Source organism: Bactrocera neohumeralis, chromosome 5, assembly GCF_024586455.1.
Source record: "Bactrocera neohumeralis isolate Rockhampton chromosome 5, APGP_CSIRO_Bneo_wtdbg2-racon-allhic-juicebox.fasta_v2, whole genome shotgun sequence".
NCBI lineage: Eukaryota > Metazoa > Arthropoda > Insecta > Diptera > Tephritidae > Bactrocera > Bactrocera neohumeralis.
This window is the reverse complement of record NC_065922.1, coordinates 71,146,745-71,172,428: the sequence shown is the minus strand read 5'-3', so window position 1 is coordinate 71,172,428 and position 25,684 is coordinate 71,146,745. Positions and strand designations below refer to the sequence as shown.

The following is a 25,684-nucleotide window of genomic DNA, read 5'->3' as shown; positions in this document are numbered from 1 at the left end:
TTATGGGACAAAATAAACAAAAATGTGGAAAGAAAAGTATTATGGTATATTTAAAATAAAATCCATACCAAAATATACATTAAAAATAATTATAGAAAATTTTATAGGACAAAAATTATAGGAAGTCATTATGGGTGACAAATAAAAAAATTATAGGAAAATAAAAAAGTAAAATAACAATTCTATTGCAGAATGAGAATAAAAATTATGAAAAAAACAAATATAAAAAAAAACATTATGGCATATGTTTAGAAAATCGCTACCAGAATATGTATGTTAAAAATAATTAGCATTATTTTACAAAATCACTTCCAGCATATACATATGTATGTTAAAATAATTATAGAAAATTTCACAGGACACAAATTATAGGAAGTAATTATGGCAAACAAGTTTTAAAAATATAGGCGAAGAAAACAATTCTTATGTTATGGAATTTTAGAAATCAATTTTTATGGCAAAACTTTATAAAAAAATTATAAGAATAAATAAAAATTCAGAAGAAAAATTATAGCAAACAAAAAATAAAATGATTAATTGCTTTTGTTTTTTTTTTATGCCAAAACACACAAAATATAGATTGGAAACTATTTTTTTATATTTTTTATATTTAAATGGCAAAATTTTATAAACAAAAAACTAAATGATTATAGCACAAAAAAAGAAAGAAAAATATTACATACACATTTTTAAAAAACTCACAAACACAAAATATATTTAAAAAAATTATATAAAAGTAGGTACGAAATTTATAGGGAATCATTATGGGAAACATATCTAAAAATTATAGTAAGGTAAATATCGTATACAAAGATTACGTTACAAAATTGTAAATAAACTTTTATGGCAGAAATTAGAAAAAAATTATAGGAAGAAATAAATAAAAATATTGAAACAAAAAAAACAAAAAATTATAGCAAAAAATAGAATATGAGAAAGTATCGTAAAATTTTTAACACTGATTTCTTTTTTAAAACATATTTTAGTATTAAAATTCTGCAGTTTTTGTTCTGTGTAATATACATTTTAAACGAAATAAACTTTTTTAACACTTTTATACCAGTTTTGTCAACTACCTTTTGTTTTATAGCTTTTTCTTACAAAATTTTGCATATGTGCTTTGTGGTACAACGTTGTATGCACATTTATTGCGTGAAAAGTTTTATGCCAGTTTTAAAAACAATTTTTTTTTAGATTAATTAAATTAGTTTAAGTAATTTCAGACATTTTTTTTATGGTATGCGCTGTTACTAGCGAAAAATAATTATGCCAGATTTTATACCAGTTTTGTTTTTTTAGCTTTCGGGTTATAATTTTTTCGCAATGTTGCTAGTTTTTTCAGTGTACATGCATATATGTTTTAATATATTTAGTAAAATATTTCATTTTTTACAATTATAGTCCTTTTTAAACAAAATTATTTTTCTTTCTACATTTTTACCATTTCGCGTGAATTTCGTAATATTTTAGTTGTAGTGAGCAATTTTCTTTCGTTTGTTAGTAAATCAGGAAAATTAAAACTAAAAAGTAAAAAAAAAGTTGAACACGGTAAAAAATATATTTAAAAAGTTATCAAATATTTCGAAGATATTAAACGTTGGTAAGTGACTACGCGTAGCTCTACAAAAGCAAAACCCTTAAAGTTGTGCGTGTAATTCTAGGTATATTTCTCGCTAACTTCTGGATTGTCATTTTCAGAATTTACAGTCGATTGGCATCATTGAAAATCTCTACTACTTTTTTTACAATTTATTATATCGTAAAATATTTTATAACTTTGTTAGCTTCTCCACTTCGTTGCACATGCGCATATATAAGTATCATTTAAATTTATACAGTTATCGCTTAACAATTAGTTTACACGTTTATTACTTGTCATTTAGCTTACAAACTAGTTTAAAGACTAGACCTACAAAATACATTACAACAAAATTGTTTAAGTCAGTCAAAAATATAACGGTTTTTACTTCTGTTATGTGCACGAAAAAAGCCGAGTTGTGTTTGTTGTTTGGGAGAATTTCTTTTTTTTCGAAAAAATATTAAATGACAAATTTATACCATTTTAAGATTTTAATCTTTCGTTTTATTCACTTATACAAATTTTTTCGTCTTTACAATTCTGTCTGTGACTTTTTAAGGAACTAAATTTTTTCTGCGTTATTTTTACTCAGATATATTTTATTTACAGATTTTTCAAGATTTCGTGAAATAATAAAACAAACTTGAAGAAATCTCTTGCAAGAATTTTTACTCAGCTGAAGGAAGTTTTACGCTCTTGAAAGAGTTCTTACTCTGCTGAAGGAAGTTTTACGCTCTTGAAGGGGTTTTAACTCTCTTGAAGGAATTTTTACTCTCCCGGAAGAAGTTTTACTCTCTCTATTCCTCCGTTAATTTTTCTTTTTGCGAAATTCTACACAATTCCTTCTTCAAAACGTTAAAAATGGCGTTTTCCCCAACTTTGCTGAATCATTTTAGACTAGTTTTTTAACTTTACTGCAGTCGGTTGATTTACATATGTATGTTTATTACCAATTTTTGCACAGCAAATTTACAAACATACATTTTTGAAAATATTGATTTTTTTTCTTATTTTATATAACAGTTTCACACTAGTTATAAAATTCTTTTAAAGCAGCTATTTCATATACAGTACTTCTTACAACGGTAATAAATTTGCTATGGGTAAGGAACGCTATGTTTGCGCTTAAAACTATCATACAAATTGTCAAGCATTATTATTATTATTATTTTAGTTGGACCAGCGTGTGCACGCGTTGCCTTTTGTCACTTTATTTTGAAATATTTTCGTCTTATTTCATGTGATTATAATTTAATATGTACTTATATTACATTTTAGTCTTTATAAATATGCTTTTAATGCTAAATATGCATTAGCTTATCAACAAGCGAAACCGTTCCAATACATAAACATATACTCAATGTATATATGGTATATAAGAGTTTACATGCGTACTTTGTGCGCTGCACAAGTTTCGTAAGTTATTGTGGTGTTGTTTTGCAGTACCACTGCGTAGTTTAGGAAATTATTTAAGAAACATATGACAAAAAGTTGGAAAAAATTGCAAAACTCAGCGTAACAAGCAAAACAGTTGTTTGAAAAATTATACCAGTTGTATAACTGTTCAATAAAAGTGCTGAGAACATGTTCTAAGCAATTTCTTGGCTACTTGCAACATTATTAACAGGAGTTGCACGAAAATTAAAATTATACCAGTTGAATTTTTAATGTTTTAAACGTGTTCAACACGTAATTATGTCGAAACCGCTGTAATGTATGCAAATATTTTAGTTAACGCAAAAAAATGCGTTATACCAGTTTTATACCAGTTCGTGTTAGGTGTCTAAAAACTTTTTTTAACAGATTTGTTAAGGTTTAAATTTTACAACACATAATTTTCATTATACCAGTTACATATAGCAAGCTTTAATGTTTAAACTGCGCAGTTTTGATCACAAACCAAATCGAAATTTTGAAAAATATGCAAAAAACCTGCTTAAGTTTCAGTAGTATTGCTTCAAAAAGTATTTTTTTAACTAAAACATATCAAAAATTTTCCACTGTTGTTACAGTTTTTCAACTGGTCGTTTCTAACACTGACAGCAACTTTTGTATAATTTGCATGTTATTACGTCACAAAATGACTCTATACCAACTTTAAATAGTCGACAAACAACTAAAAAATTTTGCAATTTACATGCAATTTTTCATAAAACAACTTTATAGAAACTTTTAATAGTCGACAAACAACTAAAAAACAGTCGTCTTCATTTATGATTTTTCAATATTTTCGCAATGCAACTTTTTTTAATATTAATTGGCATAATTTACAACCGTCTTATTGCCACTAAAATGCACCTGTTTTGTATTTTCCCTTCCAACGTACTTTTGGCGTTGCCGGACTTCAATAATTACTTGTTTACTGTGAACACACACTTGTTACGCATACACATTTATACATTGTCTACTATATGTAGTGTACGAAATATAGCTATTTTCACTTTAAGCTTAACAACAAAATCACAAAATTGCAACTGACACGAGCACAACGGAAATTCCTTTTAAATTAATTCGCGATTCAACGTTCCAAACATCACAAACATAAACACATAGCACGCGCCGCTACTCATCGCGCCGCAAGCGCCAAAAGTCGCGTTCGCGCGCCAGCACATCGGCCACATCCGATGCAGTCATGCGGTCCACTGTCGGGCTGGTGGTGATCGGTGGCGCACCGCCCGCCAACTGCGTGTGCAGCGCGTCGCCACTGCTGCCGACAGCAAGGCGCGTGGGCAAGCGACGCGTTGTGGTGGGCGCCGCCAGCAAAGCCGTGTCGTCCTGCGTGGTTGCGCACACGCCGCTGCCGCCAGCGCTGTTGCTGCCAACGCCAACGCCGTTACCGTCCGCATCGCTTGCATTCTCCTCAAAACCATACCAATATCACATGAGCATTATTTGCAGTGCTACTCATTGGTCGATAGTGCGATATATGCGCCGCTGTGGTTCGGGTGTATAATGAATGCGCGTGCGAAAATGTTGCGGCGAGCCGGGCACGCTCTCCGAGCCACGACGCGGTGGTGGCAAAGGCGGTGAAGCATTCACATAGCTGTGTGTACAAAAAGCAAATAATAAACAATAATTGGTATACAAATTCTGTGCTACTCACCGTCTATTGAGCAGTGGTGAACCGCCTGGCGGCTGACCGCTCAGCTCCAACAGCTGCTTTCGCAGCAACAGTGGCGATTGACCGCGATTATAGCGCGGCGGTGGATCTGGACTGCGGTGGCGCCGATCCAAGCCGGTTAACAAGTGCGCATTTGAGGACCCACTAGTCATGCCGCTCGCGCCGGCTGCGGCATAGCGCCGCAAAAAACCGCTGGTGCCATCATAGAAGTCACTGCCTGCTGTTTGCGCTGGTTTCGGCTGCGCCTCCGTTGGCGAGGTGCTGTTGCTCGTATTGCTACTGCTGCCCGCGGAGAGCGTACGATAGTAGGCGAGTGTTGGTTTGGCAGGCTGAGCGCTTGGTGGCAGCGCGCTCTCGTAGCCAATGCCCTCATGCTGATTGGCTGCGCCACTGGTGGAAGGCGAGCCTGCAGAATGCAATTGTAATTTAACATAAGAGGCAAATTGACGCTTCATGGCGCCGGCAAATGTGTTAAACCAGCCTGTGGTGTGTTGTGGTGAATATGACAATGAAGACAAGTGCGTGAAGTTGAGGTGTGGAGTGGTATGGTGTGTTGTAGTTGTACAGCGCAATGACAGAAGTGGGAATGAAGGTGAAGTTGAGTTAGTGAAAACATGAGTGAGTTGAATTTTATTAAAGTGAAAGAGAGCAAGCAATAAAGAGGTGAAAAAAGTATGCAAGTGTAATGTTTTGAGTGCATATAAGATGTGGTGAGTTTATTGAAGTTTTATTTAATGTGCGTAATTTTAATTATTAAACAAGCAAGCGTTTATGGTTTACAGCCCAAGCAAAGCATTGAAAAGGAATGAAAAAAGTACAAAATAGTAAATATATGTGGTGAAATAGATACATACATATGAGTCGAAAAATGTAAATACGAACAGTAAGCAAAATTTTCGTAAAAATAACGGTAAAACACTTGAAATTGAAATTTATATACAAAATATATAAAAAAATATATATAATTTTATGTATGTAAATATGGTAAAATATATTTGTTCTTATAAAAATAAATGCTTTTAAATAAATAACTTTTTTTGTATAAATATTTTTTTTTATTTAAATAGTTTTTTATAAATTTAATTTTTGTACATTTTTACAAAACTTATTTTTTTTTTAATTTTGGGAAAAGTATAATATTTGTTTATAAAATTTTTAAATTTTTTATTAAGGAAAATATTTATTTTTTATTTTATAATTTTTTTTTAATCTTGTTCAAAAATTTAGTTTATTTTTTATTTTGATATTATTCTCATTTTAAAAATCTAGTTTGTTTATAAATTTAATTTCTTAAAAAAAAGATTAATTTTTATTTTTAAAATTATTTATTTTTTCTTTTATTATTTTATTTTATTTGTTTTATTATTTTGTTTACTTAAAAAAATATTTTTTTATATATTATAATAATTTCGAATTTTTAAAATGTTTTTTTCTAATAATTTACTTTTTTAATTTTGATAGCACTTTTTATTATTATTAATTTTTTGTTTAAATTATTTTTAGTTTATTTTAAATAATTTTTATTAAATTAATTTTATATTAAAATCTTACTTTTAAATTTTTTTTTTATATTTAATTTTTCCTAAAAATCAACTTTTCGCTATTAAAATAAGTTTAAGTACGCTTAAGCGCCTAAAAATATGTTAATAATATTTATGAAATATTAGTAGCATACTTTTGTGAGCACAAGAATAACACAACAAACATATGACACATAAAAACAGACTGTGCTCTGTGCAAAAAAGTGCAAAAGCCATGGAACAGTGAGAAAATAAAAAAAAAGACACACAATGGTGTAACCACTTACCGTGTTCGTCTCTGTACTCTTTGCCCGCTAAGCCAACACCGCCTCCACCACTACCACTCACCGCCTCCACGCCTGTATGCGTGGGTATCGTCGACGCCGTTGTCGTTTGCCACTGCCGACGCGCATACAATTTGCTCAACTTACTCGCCATGCCGCTGCCACCACCACCGCTCCCACTGCCGCTCACGCCACCATCAGAAGACAGCTGCTCTGGCGAGGTAGGTGGCGAACGCGAGCTACGTACTGCGCTTTCATTCAACGGTAAATAGTGCTGCGGCAACGGCTGATATTGCAGTTGACTGGGACTCGTGCCAAAGGCGGTGCTGATTGCGGCTGCCGACGTTTGCGGCGGTGGCGGTGGTGCGCAAGTAGGCGGCGAGCGTTGTTGGTGTTCGTGTAAATCGCTCAGTGCTATTTGTGAGGATGAGGACTGTGTGGATGATTGACTAGAAGTTGAATGTGAGGAGGAGGCAGCGCTGGTTAGCGGTAGGTGCTGATGGTGTGACTGCTGTTGCGGATAGCGTTGTTGCTGCTGTTGTGGCAGTTGGTAGTGGTGCTGATTGCCAGTGCTGCTGCTGCTGTTGCTGTAATGCATTGGCGTGTTGGACGCGGGTGCGGCGACAGTGGTTGAGAGATAATTGCCGACGAGAAAGGGATTTGTGGATTGCTTTTGCTGCTCCTTACGCTTTTCTAACTCTTTCTCGCGCAGTTGGTTTTGCTGATGGTAGAAGCGTTGCAGCACTACAACCAAAAGATATTAGTTCGAATAAATAGAGTTTGGTCTAAAAAAAATTACCCACCTATGGGACTGTGATTACCGGGTACGCGCTGTTGCGTATTCATCTCACTGCGATTAACTGGTATCAGCGATGGCTGTTGCTCCTTCTGCGTCGGTTCCAACGCCATACCTATGGGCAGTGTTGGCGAAGCGGCCCCACCTTGAAAACGCTTCCGCGTCATTGCTGGCGAACCAAGCGCCACCGTCTTCGGCAGAGCCGGACTGTCATACACATCGAATGCGTTGCCGCCCATCTCCTGCACATTCGGCATGCGCCAAAGTGGATCCACTTGATGCGGTTGTGGTGTATGATGCTTCTTTTGACTAAACGGCGACGTGGTGAGGTTGCGTATAATCGATTGACCTGTAAGTAGCGCAGTTACAGTTAGTGCGGTCATAAAATAAAAATAAGCGTCGCCCACCTATACTGCTAAACATGGATTCCTTTTTGGGACTCTCGGCGACGCCAACCGCACTGGTGTATTTCAGACCTGAACCATTGCTATATTTGCGCTGCAGAAACGGTGATTTGCGGTACAATTTGCTCATCTCGCTGACAATATGTGTGGTGTCGTCCTTGTGCGTTGCATCCTTGTAGCTGCTGCTCGGCGGCGATTGTGGACTGCTGCTGTTGGCGCTATTGCTGCCAGAACCACCGCTGCCGTAACCATTGCCGCCGCCGCCACCGCCGACACCACTGCTTAGAGCAACGCCGCCGCCAGTGTTGCCGCAGACGCCACCGCCTCCACCACGCTCGCCCTGTAAATGATTGTTGGCGATGGTGTTGTTGTAATAGCTTGCAATCGGCTGAGGTAGTTGTGATGGTTGATGATGATGTGACAACTGCGTTTGCGCGTGTGCATATTGTGGCTGATAATGTGGCAGGTAATCGTCTTTTTTGTAGCGTGACGCAAGCGTTTGTGGCTGTGTGTTGTGTGTGGCTGTGGCTGTGGCGGCGCTGTGATAGGAATTCTGATAGCTGGGTATGTGTGTGATGTTTGTGGTGCTTGCCGCTGGCATTTTTGGATTTATTGTCGTTGTTGCTATTGTTGTTGTTGCTGTTGGCAACATTGTTGCATTTGCAATTTTGTTATGTTTACTATTTGATACTGCTGTTACATCTCCTCTGAGTGTAGCTGTGGTTGTTGTTGTAATTGGCATGTGAGTTCTGTAAAAATCATGACGCGTATTACTAAAAATCGAAAATTATTATCGACTAAACAGAAAACAACAGAAAAGTAATACTTTAATGATACAAACATTTATGGTGATAAATGGTACAAGTGAGAAGTGAAATATGTGCCTACAAACTATGTGGGGGCTCTTTAACAAGATTTTATGTGCCTGGGAACTGAGCTGTAGGAGGAAACCTGGCCAGAGCATGATTATAAAGAATTATTGGGGAAATAAGTCAGCAAGAAACTGTTGTAGAGTACTCCGGGCGCGGGAGGGACTAACCCTGATTTCCCTCTCTTTTCACTTGGATTAAAGTTGTATGTTTAAAGCACAGAAATCGCAAAGCTCTTAGTATTTTTATTAATATACTTAGTAGATCCTCAAGTGGGAAAAATCCGAACTTATCCACCAAATCCTAACCGCTTGAGATGGTTTTATTGACAAGCGGAGGGCGACAAATCAGTGTCTGATAAATATAAAGGCTATATGCAGCCTCGAGAACAATCAATTATTCCTAAGCAGTTTTACCATTATCAAAACATCTTTGGACATAATGGTGCTGTTACCAAACCATAAAAACTCAGGCGCGGTTGACAAACTGTGTTTTTTCTTAGTATTTTTGTATATTTCTCCGCGCCTGTAGTGGCAATAAATGTTTAATGATAAAGAATTTGTGTTGTGGAACATTTAAAGATACTTTTAAAGCTTTAATGTTACTTTGAAAAAGCTGATGCAGCAGCAATAACAAAGGGAACAGCGTATGTTGGTCGTATATATGTTTTGCATTAGAGATTCTGCTTTTAATTTTCCTGCTTTAAAGGAAAGTGGAACGATTTTAAGCATCTAGTATTTGCTGGTCCTATAACAAAAGCATTTCCTCGATAGTATAGCGGTTAGTATCCTTAAATCTACACAATTATGAAACGCTTATCCAACTTAATTCTGTTTTTCGAAGTTTTGCCTCGATAATATAGCGGTTAGTACCCTTAAAACCTAAGTAACAAATTTATTTGTAAAGACAAATTCTGTTTTCATTCCAAGTTTCTGAGTTTTTCCTCGACACCATAGCAGTAAAACACTCGTCTATTACAAACCCAACACCTGAGACCTTTTACAATGAATTGTGCACATACAAATCTCTACAATGCCTACAGCCTTCTCGATTAAAAAACATTGTGCTGGAAGCAACTAGTCTACAAAGTGCGTTAGCATTTGATTACGGATGATTTGTAATGAAAATGATGCTTTAATTTAGAGGTTCCATTATTTTTAATAATTTTTTTATTATTTGCATTAAGAGCTGAGGGAAACTCCAAACCAAAATTCTAATAATTAACGAACTTACTTTTTTCGGAAATCGGCTACATACCGCGTATTTAAAAATAGCAAACGTAAAATGTCCAGATACCATTAAATAAATATAAAATAACTCAAAGAAAAGCAAAAACAAAAACAAATGAAAAAAGCAAAGTGTATTGTTTTATTATTATTTTTTTTTTTTAATGAACCAACAACCAAAATTCAAAGCGTTTTCAAATGCAGCAATGATATGAACACAACAACAATAAATAAAGTAATGAAACAAAAAAGTATACTTACTGAATTGGGAGAGTATGTTTTATTGTTTGTTTTATTATTTTTGAGGGGGTAAAAGATTAGGAATTAGGTAACCTACAAAAAATTTCAATAAAAAAGAAAGAAAAACAAATTAAATAATAAAACGCAAAAATTATGCTGGGAGCAAAAGTAAATCGTATCTTTTCAATATTATTTCGTTGCATGTTTTTTTATGGCATTTTATTAGTGTTTTATCATGTTGGAATGCTAGCAGCGTAAATAAGGGTTTGAAAAAGTATGCGTTACAATGTGATAAAGCTAAATCATGACAGTGCAGGCATAACAATTTAAAATTCGGCCAAAATTGTAGTTAGTAAGAGTAGAAAATATTTAAATTATTAAAAAAAATGCAGGCTTAAAGTAAAAAAAAGTAAATGGAAATTTTTGAAGAGTTCAAAGTAAAATGTTAATAAAGTAACTAAGATAATTGGAGCCAAACTTAAAATGAAAATTGAGCATGCGCTTTAACCAGAACTAAAAAAAACTCATTTTACCGTTAAATAAACTGTAGCTGTATCAAATCTTATCTTATACTTTTTAGACTATTTTATTGGATTATTTTTTAATTTTTAACATTTTAAAACATATTTTACAATGCGAAAAGATAAACTAAAGACTTTTTGATTTTTAAAATATTAAAAAAAATATTATTATAATATTTGAAATATTTGCATGATTCATTTTAACACAAATTTATATAAAATAAAATATTTATAATATTAAATTATTTATTTAATAATTATAAAAGAAAACTAAGTTAGGCTGTAGAAGTAACAAGCACGTATTTCATATTAAAAAAATGAAGTTTAAACGCAAATAAAAAATGCTTGCAAAATTTCGAAAACGCACTCACAAGCAACACACAATCCTACCTCGAAAGTGGCATAGTCTTAGAAGAAATGAATTTTGAAAAAAAACAATATAGTGTACTAAAAATGCAGTGAGGATATGGCAATAGCACGCAGCAGAATAGTAGCGTGTGGTTTGCGGGACTCGAAGTAAATACCGGCAACTAAATTAGAATGTGTATAATGTTCGCACATACCTATGCATCTCTATGTCGGCAGATTCGACAACAGTCTTAAACCATTGAACCACATTTACATCAGCCGCATCGTAGTAACGAAAAAATGGTTGCTGCAAGAGTTCCTGGTATCTGGGGCGCTGATGTACATTCTTCGTCAGACTGCAATGCGTTAAATTAAATTTTTACTCAATATACTTAATAATAATTAATGTGGCACGCACCATTTATCGACAAAGTCGCGAAACTCTTGGCTGAAATCGAAACCATCACCGTATGGCAAACTGGGTGGTTCGTGATCCAAAATTTTAGTCAGCACCTCAAAGTCTATGTTGCAGCCTTCGTAAGGCGAACGGCCGGTCGCGAGTTCCACTAGCGTTATGCCCAATGACCAAACATCGGCGCGTATATCATATTTCGGCTTTTTCGGATCGATGCGTTCGGGCTGAAAGCATTTGTTTAATTAATATTATATTTAAATAAAATGTTTGTGAGCAAAAATCACTTACCGCCATGTAAGCGGCGCACCCAGCAGAACGTGTATTCGCTTTTGAATCCACAAGTCGCCCGCTAATGCCGAAATCGCATAATTTGATATTGCCCTGTTCGTCGATGAGGATATTTGAAGGTTTCACGTCTCGATGTATGACATTGTGGTTCTTTTTTAGATAAGAAAGAGCGTGCACCGTCTAGAAATATAATGCTTTTAATAAATATCATAAGCGAAGCAGTGTTTGTCAGCGTTATGTCAGGGTTTTATGTAGTCTAGCATTAATAATTATTTTTTTACATTTATTGCTAAGTAGTATAGCGGCCAGCAACAAAAACAATACTTGTTTTCTCGATAGTATAGTGATGAGTATCAACAATGTTGTTTCGACGTACTTACCGCTACAGTAACCTTTCCAAGTATATTCTCCGGCACCGGCTGTTTGGAACGTCTTAACAGCTTATCAAAACACATCGACATCAGTTCCATGCATATCCACACATCCGGTATATTTACAAAATAACCTAAACAATGCACTATATATGGGCAGTCATGTGAATTTAGTATAACATCGAGATCCATGAGTATACGATTATTCTCTTCATCATTGCCAGTGCTCCGCATTTGTTTTACGGCTAAAATCGTGCCCGTAGGTTTGTGTCGCATTTTCACCACATTCCCACTAGTGCCGTTTCCCAAATCGCTCAAGTGCTCCAAATCCGACATTATACTTGTATATTTTTGTCCATTTATAGTTAATATACCGGATTGTTGTCGTATTCTTTTAAGTTTCTTGTGCATTTCTGTTTGTGGGCCATTGCGATTTGTGTTCGGCATAACCACTGGAATGAGAAAACAAAAATTTATATTGTTTTGAAAATATTTCAAAATTATTTATGTACATATGTATATATTTCGACAAAAGATAATGATGGAAGTAGACGAAAGTAGAGAAAAGAGGAAACTATTTCTAGTTGACAAGGTAGCTTTACGAAATATTCGAACAAATTGCCTGGATCGGACGACTAGAGCTACAAAGCTCCAATACAAACTGAACGATTAATATAAATTTCTTGCATGGAAAAATTAATTTCATAAGACATTTTCACGTCACGAATTATACTGCAATGCAACGCTACAATATCCAAACAAATTTCTCAGACTGGAAGACCACTAAAATAAAGTTCTTTTACGGACCATTCTGTCTTATTTGACAAGATATCTTCACGAAACCTGACAAGGATTATTACTCAAAGTAATACTACCAATTCCAAACATTTTTTCCAAATCGGAGCAAAATAGCATACAACTGCAATACAAACTGAGGGATCAAAATCAAGAAATTGTAAAAAATTATTTTTATTTGTGAAGGGTATTATTGCATCGATGCAGCCGAAATTAGTGTTATTTCTTATTTTATTATCATAACATGTCATTTATACAGTGCCAAAAATACCTTCATTGGTAAATTCGATTGTTCAAAACTGTCGCATTCGAAGGAGGTCGAAAGAAAAGTGCCAAGCATAAATAAAAGAAATCAATAAATCAAAAATAAACATTCCCTCTCCGCTCTTCAACAACATTGTCGCATTGCAGCTGGTAAGGAATGTACTTCCGTTTTGATTAAGCATTGTTGCCAAAAAATTGATTGGCTGAAACGCCCAACACCCCACCAACCAACCACCCACAAGCTCGTCAACAACAACTGAGCGCATTACATTATTTATATCAACAATGCTGATAGTTCACAATAGATCACACTATACGACATCTCCTCACCAACATGCGCTGCGATTTACACATCTTTAACACCCACCAACCATACACCACCAGGCAGGTTGCCCACAAACAAACAAAACCCACCAGTAACAACAACAAATTGTAAAACAGCTGCGCCAACCCAAAGCATAAAATATTATTTGCAAGCAAGCAGATTTTAAAACAAAAAATACAAAAAACTTGGCGACATACAAACGCATGCAACGAAAACGATTTGAGCAAAAACAACAAAAGACGGTGGCAACGCTTACGCAGCCGTTGGCAGCACAGCATAAACTTGCATTCATTTAGAGTACGGAAAACAACAAATTCATAACAACGACGTTGACGTAGACGTCTACGCAGTAGATACCTTTACAGCGTATAAAGATAAAAAGGTATTAATGCGGACGCACACAAGCGAACAAACAGCAGCAACGAAAATATGCCTCTGTACTGCTCGTCCGGAAATACCAAAATATCCAACGATACACAACAACAACAATGCATAAACGCACACATACTTATGAACATAGCGATGACAGCAGATTAGTAACGACGGCTCAATGAAGGGGGGAAATAAGAAATAAAATAAAGTGTATCAAAATGTATCGACCAATAAACTGAAAAACTGATATAGTAGGTAAAACAAACAAAAAATAAATAGTAAAAAATTCCACATGAAAATAGAAAAATGCCAAAAACAAATTGGATGGCGACAAATTTTTTAGGAAAACGCAGACGATAGCCACGATAGACGATGACAGTGCATATACAATGTATGTATGTAGGTATATGTGTGTACGTATCAGAGATATCCAATGCGAAGCATAGACGTCAATGACGAAAGCAGCGACAACAACAGTGAAACAAAACATTAAATATTGTATAAAAAAATAAGCGCTTGTGTACCACAGTGAAACAAAGCTATGGCGACAAAAGCTATACATGTGGAAATGCCTTGTCTGACTTCAGGCACTCAGAATAGCACTCGTTAGCAGCAAGAAAAGCACTGGCAGGATTAGCTATAACACGCGCTGCTGCGACTGCTGCTCACTGCCAACGTCTATACGCCAGCGACAAATGACAAAAGCCAGCGCCAGGCGCCAACGCAGGGGTGTGAGAACAACTCAAGTTGAATCGCATGTTTTTATTGTTGCTGTGGTAGTAGATTTTCTTTATGTGCACATGCATACAGCGCAAGGCAATGTGTAGAGGGTGGTTGAATAGCTGGTGAGATCTCGGAAAGCAACCACAAGAATACAAGTATACAAGTTTTCCTGTTGTACGCGTATGTGGGTGATGGTGCCTGCAAGGGTGGTTAAGGGCTTGCATTACTGCAGCATTTGAAGTTCGCGCAGTAACAAAAACTTCGCACCATTGAATGGCTGGCGCCTAATGTCAGCAACCTCCTTTTGTGTGCGACTCTTCGCAAGTAAAAAAAAAATATGAAAAAAAAATCTCATTTCTCTCGTGTCGTTGAACGTGCGAAGTTTTTGCGAAGGCTTTTGGCCAAAAAAAATTTTACTTTATGCTGTTTAAAAATATGTTAAAACTTGACTCTTCTTAACTGCATTTTAAAAGCATACAGCTCGAGCTGGTACTTTGCAACCACTTATCAACACTATCTTTTGTTTTATTTCACAATTAATTGTTGGCGATTTTTTGTTGCCTCAAATACTTACAACCCAAGTTGGGGCGTTTTGTCTTGCCGATTGGTAGCGACATATGGACATCTCTGTCGCCAACGCGCGTTGTAGAACCACTAGGAGTGTCTGTAACAAACATCAAGTGATTGTGTGAATTATTCTCCTCCTCGAGGCGTTTCTCCAGTCTATGTATTCTATGTCCAATCGACTCCATTGAAGAAGTGCTTGTTTTGCTAACTGTGGAGGGTATATGCGTCGACGTGGTTGGCGTTATCCTTGATCCTCCAATGCCTGCTGCGTTGGGTACTGGAGCTCTTCCTAGCTGATGGTGCTGCTCACGACTGCTACTGCTGCTGCTGTGTTTATACTCCGGTGCGTCGTGCATGGGTCGCGCGTGTGTTGTGTCGTGTCTGCGCTGTATATCACTGCTTTTGCCACTCCTCCGCGCGGGTGTAAGTGGATCTGCGTGTACGCTTTTTATATGTGTGCGTGTAAATTTTGTGCACTCAAAAATTTTCACTGCGAAAATTTGTTGTTAAATCTATACGCACTTCACTTTTACCGTTTAGATATAACAAACGTACGTGCAAGCACATATATTTATCTATTAAGCCGTGCACTTGTTTTTTTTTATTGAATTATCACTTAAATAAGAAATAAAAAGAAATTAACACGATTTTCTCACTTCTTCACAGAACACAGCTCGAAAAATACTGAAGAAGTTGCAAGAAATTCAACAACGAATTACCAGGAGAAAACGAATTAGCAGATAACTAAAGGGAATGTCATAATATGACAAATGTCAGAATAAACAGAGTAGCCGAGTTAAAGCAACCAAAAGCAGAAATTAATTTTTTACAAAATTAAAAAACTTATAATAAATTAAAGACATTAGGAAATTAATTTGAAATTATTAACACGTAAATTGATGGATTGGTGGAAAACACATATTTGTATATATTATAAATAAAATATTTACTAAATATATGTTAAGTAAAAATATATTGAGTTTAGTATCTAAAATCCTATATCAAGCTCTATCAATCTTTTCAAAAATAAAGATGATCTATTGTGACCTAACAATATGTAAGAAGTGGCAACGTTGAAGATCTATTTATTTACATTTTTTGTTTTCACAATGTCGGATGCATATGATTTTGCTGCAAAAGGGAAATTAAAGCTTAAAAATGATAGCCAACACAAGAAAAAGAAAAAAAGTAAACATAAACACAAAGACAAGGAACGTGAAAAAGTGTCTTTACAAACTAGCTTAAACGAGTCGTTGGAGGAAAAAGTCACCAGCAGCGCGGCACCGAAGTTGACAAAGGCCGAACTTGCTTTTAAACAGCAGCAGGAAAAAATGGTAAGTAAAAACGTAAAGCAAAAAAATTTTACTGTAATATATATATCGCCACGCTAATTGCAGCGCAATAAACGAATTATGGAGAAAGCGTCAACAACCCACAAGGAGCGTGTAGAAAAGTTCAATGAGCACTTGGATTCGCTGACAGAGCACTTTGATATACCAAAGGTTTCCTGGACCAAATAGTGCCCTACTTTTGCATTGTTTGTTTCGAATATAAACCACTTACTATGCTTAACTTCACATGTATATTTATTTGAGAATTAAATAAAATCCGGCGTAATGCACATTTCGCTATTTAAAACATCTTAAAATTGCTAATTTACTACTACTTATACTTTATAACTTGCTTAATGTCTAACAAATTAGGCGTTGATGCGCCTGTTGGGCTGCAAGCATATGTGTGCTCTTTGGAATTTCATATCACGTAATAATTTTCACTGAACCACTTTACAAAATCAATTGTTCAGCTTTTGCTAAATAGAATGGATTTGACAGTTTCCACAAGTGGAAATTTGGTCTTATAGGCGCGGGGACAATAGCCCTTTACATCATCTGTATTTAAAGAGAATATCATAGCGCCACCAAGTTGATGTGCCTTCACATAGAGTGCTTTACAAGCAATACTAGTCTCGTTTTCGTAAGAAATCCATTCAGTGCCACTACTAAGATAGGGTGAACAAGTTGATTGATCATATGTTTCATGAACTACTAAGTTGTGCGTGTTAAACCAGCAAAGTTCTGAATAGGAAGTGAAACCCATACTACCACAATGCCCGATGTCTTCAGCAGGTGCACCAACACCATTGTTCAATGAGCTCACCAAACTATATTAAAGATTTAATTATATGAATAAAAAACAATTTTCAATATTTTGGCAAAAACTACTTACGTAAATGAATGTCCATAGGTGGGCAAGCCAACTACCAATTTTTTACGATCCAAACCATTGGTGAGCCACCAGTTAACCGAATAATTAATATTCAATGTGCCGAGTAACGAACGTTCGTTAGGGCGTGCATATAACGGTGCATTCAAACCTTTAGCAAATTTGTTATTAAAATTCATAACTCAAGATTATTAACAAGAAACTCACCTGTGAAAGGTGTACCATGTGAGTAGAAATGGTAATCGTATGTCATTAGACTCACATAGTCCACATACTGATTTAGCATCTGCACATCGTAAGCGAAGACAGCAATTCCCTCCGGTGCAGCTGCAGCTACAGTCAGCAAGTAATCACGGTGTTCTCGCCTATACTCCTGACGTATTTCGTATATTAATTGCGAAAAATGTTGGCGTTCCTTATTGTATGCGCTGGGAAATTCCCAATCCAAATCAATGCCGTCCAGCTTATAGATAGCCAACGTTTGTTTGACTGAGTGCAAGAACATTTTGCGTGTAGTATGATTTTTCACCATTGCCGGAAAGCCATCACTATTTGCGCCACCACCAATCCACAGCAATAACTTTAAAGCTGGGTTTATTGTGCGTAACACAAGCACATCTTCCTTTAATATGCGATGCAAATTTTCGGTTATAATCAACTGACCATTACTCGCACTAACACTAACCATGCCCACATTAATGTGGGTACAAAGTTCGGCATTGACATTGGCCAAACGTAAGTCATCAAATTCATTTTCTGGATCGGGTACTGAATAATAGCACACTAAACGCACCTCTGGCGCTGTGCTCATGGTGGGTGGTGCATTTTTAACTAGTTGTGGTGCACTAGGTTTCACTTTTTGTTGCTGGCTCAAACCATTTAAACCGCTATCGGCTGCATAAGCGGGATTTTGTAATTTTACACGCACTGATTGATTTTTGACCAAACGAAAATCATGCGAAAGCGTACTCTCATGTACGCTATTGGCGTACAGGTTGGCGCGACGATACCAAAAATCGGGAACAGCTGAAATTTTAAGCACATTTATTTGTAAGAAAATTCTTTTCTTTAATCTAAACCCAACCTTGCACATCTGGCGGATAATATATATTATCGTAAGCCGAGCTCCACAAAAGAAATACCAATATCGTGGTTAGCATATAGAGTGCCATTAATGCTGCTATGCGCCACCATGACTGCGATTGTGACGGCTCGTCCATCAATTCGTAGTCAGCCATGCCTTAACACCTTTTAATGTGCAATTGCACTCGTAAAATATTTTATTTCAAATCTTTTGTATGTAAATTTTATAATGACACTAGATTATCAGCTGGTTGAAAGAAAACGAATAAACAACGAAGTAAACAAAAAGGCCATATAGATAAATAGCGAAGCAGATACGAATTTGTACACTCCAAAAAATTGTACTGGTTATAGTGGTTTCAACAAATGCTACTAACTAATATATATTTAAAGCATCTTTAAACATTTAAAATCAATTTAATTTATATAAATAACTAATAAAACTTTCGTTAATTTGGAATTTATTAAATATGAAATAAATGAACTACAACAAAATTGCATGTTTATAAGTAATATTCGCATGCAACCCTATTGGTACCAATTGGAATTACTCGTTACTTTTCAGAACGAGTACAATTAATGTAAACAAATTCGTTTAGAGCTGCCAATTCAATGCTGTGCTTTTTAAAAAAACATTTTTTTGTGCTTTTAAACTGTCACATTCATTTTTTTTTAGATATTTATTGACTAAGTTTTTAAAACTAAATGGAAGTTTTCACATAACAGTGATTTTACTATTGCACCAGCTCAAGTTGTCGCATTTTTAAAGGTCAATGAGCGCTGGCAACCCTTATAGGAAATGTATTTGATTTTCTTTGCGCCACATTTCTTTTGAATTTCCCCGCATTCGCGTTCGTTGGTTGTGTGTGAAAGGTTTGTTTTTATGTGTATGGAGCGTGTCGGTTTTTTAATAGAATTGTGAATTTTAATACATTCTTTTGTCGCGCTGAATAGTGTAATTGTTTTTTATAGTGCAATAAGTGAATTGTATATGTGTACATATATATAAAGAACATAGCTAAACTTTGTGTGGAAATTAAAAGAAATGTGTAGCAATACTTATAGTTTATATTTGCGAAGGCATACATATACATTCACACGGACGTGTCTGGCCCCCTTCTTTACATTCCGGCCGTATCAACAATGTTGGACATATGTACATGCATATTAACAAATCCTGCTATCTCAGTGGTAGCTTGCAATTGTGCTCAACTGCGGTATAAAAAAATAACAACCAACTACTTCAGCTTCTACTCAGCTACAAGTACTGTTTCAAGTGTCACAGCGTCGCCACCCAACCACTTTTTATTTTGCCACTTCAAATGTGTGCATTTTATATGATTGCAGTTATATGATACTGTCTGCGTGTGTGTTCTACTAACATCAGTTCCAACCCAACCACCCACCATTGTGTATGTGCACGCAGCTGCCCCGCCCTGTTCAACGACTCTAGCCTCTTCACAGCGCTCCAAACCATTATTTTGTACAAAGTATAACATTTATTTCCACATTAACATGCGCAATGTTGTTGGCTGCTGTCTCCAACACGCATTTTGTTGTTGTTAATATAATCATTTGTGCATGTATGTTTGCTACCAATCTTCCAATTTGTATTCACATTTAAGTCTGGTGTATGAGAAAATCCAATTTCCTTGCTGTTTTGCTACTTCCTGCTTTTGTCATTTTCATCCTTTCCGCGTACCAAAGCGACAAACAACAAACAACTCAGTGAACCAGCCAGTCGGGCAAAAATCGATAATGACGCTGTTGTGCGACGCTGCTTGGTTTGTTGTCATTTGTCGCTGGTGTTTGAGCCAGCTATCCTTGCTGAGAGCGGTCGTAGTTGTTGTTGCTGTAGCTGCCACACAGCATTTGTTTGTATTTTGATTTTGATTTCCTTCCTTGTGGCTGTTGGTGGTTGGTTAGCCGGTTTGAACCAGCCGTTGATTTGGCGGCACAGGGGCGCAAACGCAAACCATTTTGTACAAAGTATTTTGTCTTTTTGCTTTTAGTAAACTAAAATTTAGTTGTCACTTTAACCACTCGTACATAATTTAAAAGCTTATTCATTTACGCTTTTAAAACGCATTTTAGTGTTAAATGTATTTTTAAGAATTCAGCGTTTTACGCGTTAAAATGTGTGTGCCTGCTTTTCTCATCATATTTATAGAAAATCCACGTACTAGCAACAATTTTGTAATTAATATATCTTAAGCCGAATTTGTGTAGATTTCTCTGGCATTTTCTTCCACAACTAGAAAGTTTCAAATATTTCGAAAATGAAAGATGCATCTAACCAAATAACGAATATTAATGTCTGTCCGCTAATTATGATCCGTTAATGACTCGTCGTTATCACTCTCTCCAACTTTTATTGTCACTTCGACTGTCAATTGTCAATAGTTAGGAAAGCGTTGTGCATTATAGATTTTGTTTGATTCACTATAATTTTCCAACACCCCAAAAGTGGGAAAACATATGCTGGTCATGCCACCAACAAACTGCGCTGACAACCACACAACGCAAACACACAACAACAACAAGCGCATGTTTGAATGCTTCAATGCACAAACGAATCGGCGCGAGCAACAACAACGTGGTAAACGCATTGCAATCATGCATATGCTGTGTTGCTGCAGTGTTAACTCCACAACACGCCTCATCATGTGTAGTGGGGCAGCGTGTGCGCGGTGACACTTGCACTTGTCAGTGTGGCAAGCAACACCACCAATGTGACGAGTTTATGGCGTTCGTTATTGCTAGCTGCGCCATGTAACTGCCGACTTGAGTTAGCCAGTGTTAAATTTTTCAACTGGTCGGCATTCGTATCGCGTTCGCGTAACTGTGCACATTGCAAATTGGACTAGGTGGCTTACGGAAGCTGCCAAGCGGTTGTATAGCAGAGAAAAAATAAAAGCAAAAATAAAATTAGTGAAAAGTGCAAGAAGGAAATGCAGTGACAGCAACAGGAATTGCGCTGGTAATAGTTGAAGGCGGTCATTGCCATAAATAGCTGTCAGGTTGCTTGTCATTTGATATGTGTTGATGGCCACAAAGGAGGGACTAGCCATTTTTGAAAGTGATATTAAAGAGAATTGAATTATAATAATAAATTAAATTTAAAAGCCGCATAAAGCTTGCAAAAATAAACAATATAAAAAAAACATTAGCAGTATATAAACAAATTGCGTAAATTGTGTAAATTTTTAAAATTTTAATATTTTTTCGTAAAGCTGAAGTAGAAATGCATTTACTGCAAATGATCTTACATATTAATTTGTGTGTATTTAGTAGCATATTAGGAAAAAATTCAGTTATGTACATTAATTAATACAAGCAACGTTAATTACCAAGCTAATCAAAAAATACTAACTAATAGTTGATCGCACTATTATTGGGCACACTCATCGGTGAGCGCGGTGTCCAATCGCCGCTATGTGTTGCTGAAGGAAGCCAACAAGTATCACAAGCGACATAAATAACACTAGCTTACACAAATAAGAGCAAATCCAATTAGAAAAATATTTGCGTGATAAAAAGACACAAATAGCGCGGTGTACTTGTTTGGCCACCCAGCGTTCGGCGCCACTTGCGGAGCACATAGGTCAACGGTGGCACAGTCGGCGCACGCGACATTAGCGCCCTCACACATACCTTTTCAAAGGTAAATTTCAAATCACCGAAGCATAGCGCCACACATTGCGAGCGCCAGCAAAACGCGCACGAAGCGCATATTAACGAGCGCGTATTGAGCGCCAACAGCTGCGAGCGTTTGTCGAAATTTTCAGTTTGTTTAGTGCGCGTACGAACCAAGCGTGAAAAGCACCGCTGCGTCGTTTGTGTTAATATATAATAAGTATTATAATTAAATGTGTAAGGTGGCACGCGTTTACGAAAACGAAATATAATTTAATAATATATGTATGTGTTTTATTCTTATATAGCATTTAACTACCTACATGCATACATAAAAGTATAAAAAATTAAATTAAAAATAATTACTAAAAAAATTACTACAACAAAAAAATCAAAATCGAGTAAAAAATTTAAGTGTTAAATTTTTGCTGATCAAGCAAGCAAAACTCCGTTTCTCAAACATAATAAATATAATAAACTACAGCGTTTTGTGCGCGCGTTGTAATTATGGCCGCTACACCGCTGACCCTGATGGATGACGGCCTCGCATCAGCAACGGTTACAGCAGATGCCAATGCAACTTTAGATAGTGCTAGCGCTGTGGCCAAAACCGCGCCGTCATCCGCCATACGTCCAACAATGCTTTTCGGCTCTACGGAACGTTTAGATACATCCGCCAGTATGTTGGTCTCACCGCATGGCAGCAGCGGTGCTAATTCCGCCGCCACATCGCCCTCATTCCTGCCGGAGATGCCGCAGTGGAAAAAAGACTTGATACAACGCCGCAAATCGAATGTGGCACGTACGATTGGCGCAGCTGTGTCACCGACATCAGCGGCATCCGCTGCAGCAATGCAACAGCAACGCTATTCGCTGACGGGTGGTCAACTGCAATCGCCAACAACAGCTACAGGTGAGTGGATATGTGTATGATATGACTGGAACTAAAGTTTTTTAGTTTCGTTTTGTTTTGTTTTAATTTTCAACTTGTTCAGCCTGTGGCAGCTCAGCTACACTATTGTTGCTGATGTTGCAAATTCAATTAGCGCGTTTTTGTTGCGCATTTTTGCGTGTCCGTAGCATTGGTTTGCTGGCAGCTTCATTAATGCCACAAGTTTGCGCATATTCCATTTATGTTTTCCAAGTTTTGCAGCCAAGCCACAAAAATATGCGCTGTGCCTAAAGCCTAGTTGCGGTATTGTTGCTAGTGCACTTGAATCTTATATAATTGTGATCCGCCACCGCAGCTATCAACTTTCAAAAAATTTGAAAAAGTAGCCGTGGAATGTGGTCTCAAGCCGTGAGAGTTGATAAGGTATGCCAGCGATGCATATTCCCACGATATTTGTTCTTGGCGCTTTGCTGCTTTTCAGAATCATAGAATCTGAAATGTCAATATCGATATCTTCTTGCTAATTGAGTTGTAGGAGCATTAAATATTTCTAAAAAATAACCTCTTTGTTAAACCTCTCTCAAGGTCAAAAGATTTTCAAACCTTTAGTCTCGATGTTTTTGCGTCGAAATCGTCTTGAAATGCCTGTTAGCTCTTTTTCTGTGGTCTATATATTTTAATATTTACACATTCTTAGCCATTTCGTATCAGAAGCCGTTGCCATGGCGGCCGAGTTTATGTGAATCTTGCTAAACGTGACCTTTGGTTAACCTCTCTGCAACTTCGAAAGCCAAAAAGTCATCAACTCTTTAGTCTCGATAATATTTTGTGTTGATATACCTGGCAATACACTTCATGGCTTCGGTACATTTTAATATTTAGAGATGCCATTTCCACTACGGTCGGGCTTACGAAAGCGTATCAGACCCGCACTTTTTGCAGCTAAACTGCCAATTCGACTGCATTTCTCAAAATTATTTGTGGATTTTTTTGTCGATGCAACTACCAATTAATTTATCTTGAACTCGCGTGCTCTTTAGAGGCCTTTTAATAAAGGAGCTCCTAAATATGTATATAGGGACGTGTTTTGGTCTTGTTGCTTGTTCCTGGTTAAAAAGGGGTGTGATGATTGACACTGTTGGGAATTCATAGACAATGACTCCGGGCCCGTTTCCGCTATGAATGGTAAAACCAACTACCGTGTGAACGGTTTTTGACAGGAAGAAGTCACGAAAATTAAACGGAACGGACCTCGTCAGGGATTTTTAACGCAGAAGCATTCCTTAAAAATTCTGAATGCATGTTTTTGGCGCTACAAAAAACTTATTGGGATTGCGAAACCGTACGCCTCCACTTTAGTCACTTAATTGCCGTATAGTAAATGGCACTTTGTCTGAAAACCTCATTTATATCTATATTAGGACTGTGACAAACAGTAATTAAAGTAAGAACTCTGGAATGTCCGATTTTGAGTTTTTCAGCTTCTGGTAAGATAAGATTAAGATACCGTAATTATTGAAGCTCTAGAAAAACCTAACCTAACTTTCGTGAAACACTCCAGTATGGAAAATTCGTAAGATTTATTAATCGAAGTTACAAGAAAAATTTCTCGACGTTCTTGTAATTTTTTTATATTTAACATTGCTTCAAACATCAATTAAGGTGACTGGGACATCTAATACCCGCATACCCCTATCCTGTCAACACCTTTTCATAAAAATCATTCCCATGCTTTTCACGCTGTAAGCGTCTATCTTTCTTTCCCTCTATTCCAAAAAAAGAAAATAAAACTTCGTCTTTGCAATACAACGCGTCAAACGGCCTCTCACTATCACCACAATCGCAAATTGCAATTGCAACAGTGATGCCGCCGTCAAACAGCATATTTTGTCTTAATTGATTTCCAACCTACATGAATGCATAACCGCTTAACAGCGTCGTCATCGTGTTGTTGCTGCTGTTGTTGTTTGTAGAAAAGATTGTAGCCTCATTCGTCGCAGCCAGTCTATTAAAGCATTCTGGCATAAAAAATTTTCACAGCAGCAAAAGTTTGCAAGTTTGCAAGTGGTGTTAATATACCAGTGTATTTGCGGCGCCGGTTGCATTGTTGTGCTCACTTCTTGCCCGATGACCTAATTACGGCCACAGAGTATGCTTCATACGATTACATACATACAATTAAATATGTATTGTAAGATATCTCTGACTGCTTTCGTAAATTTTTGCCAGAATGAAGATATTGATAATACTCAGTTACTTTTTGAAGGTTTTTTGTTTTATTATTTTGTTATTATTATTATTATTTAAATTTTTTTTTTCAATTTATTTTTTTTTATTATTTTTTTACCTATTTCCTTTTTTTATTTTTTTGTTAATTTTTTTTTATTACTTTTATTTTTTTAATTAATTTATTTTTAATTATTACTTTTTTAGTTATTTTCTATCTTTTTTATTACTTTTTGGTATTGATCTTTATTCTAACCTCAGCTGTTTTTTAATTGTTTTTTGAATTCTTTTTTAATTACTTTTTTATTTATTTGTAAATTTTGTATTTTTTATATATTTTTTAGATATACATATAGAATTCTTTTTTAGTATTTTTTTAAATACTTTTTTTTAATATTTTTTTTCTTTAATTAAAATTTTTTTTTTTGATTTTTTGTTTGTATTATTAATGTATTTCTATATATTATATTATAATTTTTTATTCTATGTACATACATAAATAAATTATTTTTTTAATATTTCTTAATTTTTTTATTTATTCTGTTTTCTTAATTCTTTTTTCAGTATTTTTTTGTACTTTTTGTAAATGCATTTTT

At 35.8% G+C, this 25,684-nt stretch overlaps 4 protein-coding genes across 6 annotated transcripts in view; 2 read left to right on the top strand and 2 right to left on the bottom strand.

The window, feature by feature from the left end:
- Nucleotides 1-1,734: 1,734 nt before the first annotated feature.
- LOC126757955 (dual specificity mitogen-activated protein kinase kinase hemipterous-like) lies at nucleotides 1,735-15,698 on the bottom strand. Its single transcript, XM_050471892.1, has 10 exons — nucleotides 15,036-15,698; nucleotides 11,992-12,434; nucleotides 11,612-11,791; nucleotides 11,327-11,547; nucleotides 11,124-11,264; nucleotides 7,708-8,453; nucleotides 7,308-7,649; nucleotides 6,508-7,248; nucleotides 4,683-5,181; nucleotides 1,735-4,622 (listed from the first exon to the last, which is right to left on the bottom strand). Exons 1-10 carry the CDS (start codon nucleotides 15,382-15,384, stop codon nucleotides 4,484-4,486), a joined length of 3,801 nt encoding a protein of 1,266 aa, XP_050327849.1. The 5' UTR covers nucleotides 15,385-15,698; the 3' UTR covers nucleotides 1,735-4,483.
- A 397-nt stretch (nucleotides 15,699-16,095) lies between these two features.
- LOC126757957 (protein FAM32A-like) lies at nucleotides 16,096-16,676 on the top strand. Its single transcript, XM_050471895.1, has 2 exons — nucleotides 16,096-16,362; nucleotides 16,426-16,676. The coding sequence occupies exons 1-2, from the start codon at nucleotides 16,138-16,140 to the stop codon at nucleotides 16,546-16,548; spliced, it is 348 nt and encodes a 115-aa protein (XP_050327852.1). The 5' UTR covers nucleotides 16,096-16,137; the 3' UTR covers nucleotides 16,549-16,676.
- LOC126757956 (chitinase-3-like protein 2) lies at nucleotides 16,592-18,605 on the bottom strand. The gene is made up of 4 exons (XM_050471894.1): nucleotides 18,336-18,605; nucleotides 17,459-18,277; nucleotides 17,255-17,402; nucleotides 16,592-17,189 (listed from the first exon to the last, which is right to left on the bottom strand). Exons 1-4 carry the CDS (start codon nucleotides 18,487-18,489, stop codon nucleotides 16,829-16,831), a joined length of 1,482 nt encoding a protein of 493 aa, XP_050327851.1. The 5' UTR covers nucleotides 18,490-18,605; the 3' UTR covers nucleotides 16,592-16,828.
- A 3,038-nt stretch (nucleotides 18,606-21,643) lies between these two features.
- Nucleotides 21,644-25,684, top strand: part of LOC126760352 (serine-rich adhesin for platelets) — a 95,813-nt gene continuing 91,772 nt past the window's right edge. The window contains exon 1 of one of the 3 annotated variants that reach the window (XM_050475933.1): nucleotides 21,644-22,883. In XM_050475933.1, the coding sequence (XP_050331890.1) occupies nucleotides 22,478-22,883 (406 nt within the window). In that variant the 5' untranslated portion in view covers nucleotides 21,644-22,477. The remainder of the gene's footprint in view (nucleotides 22,884-25,684) is intronic. The other 2 variants (XM_050475934.1, XM_050475935.1) reach the window with 2 other exon arrangements.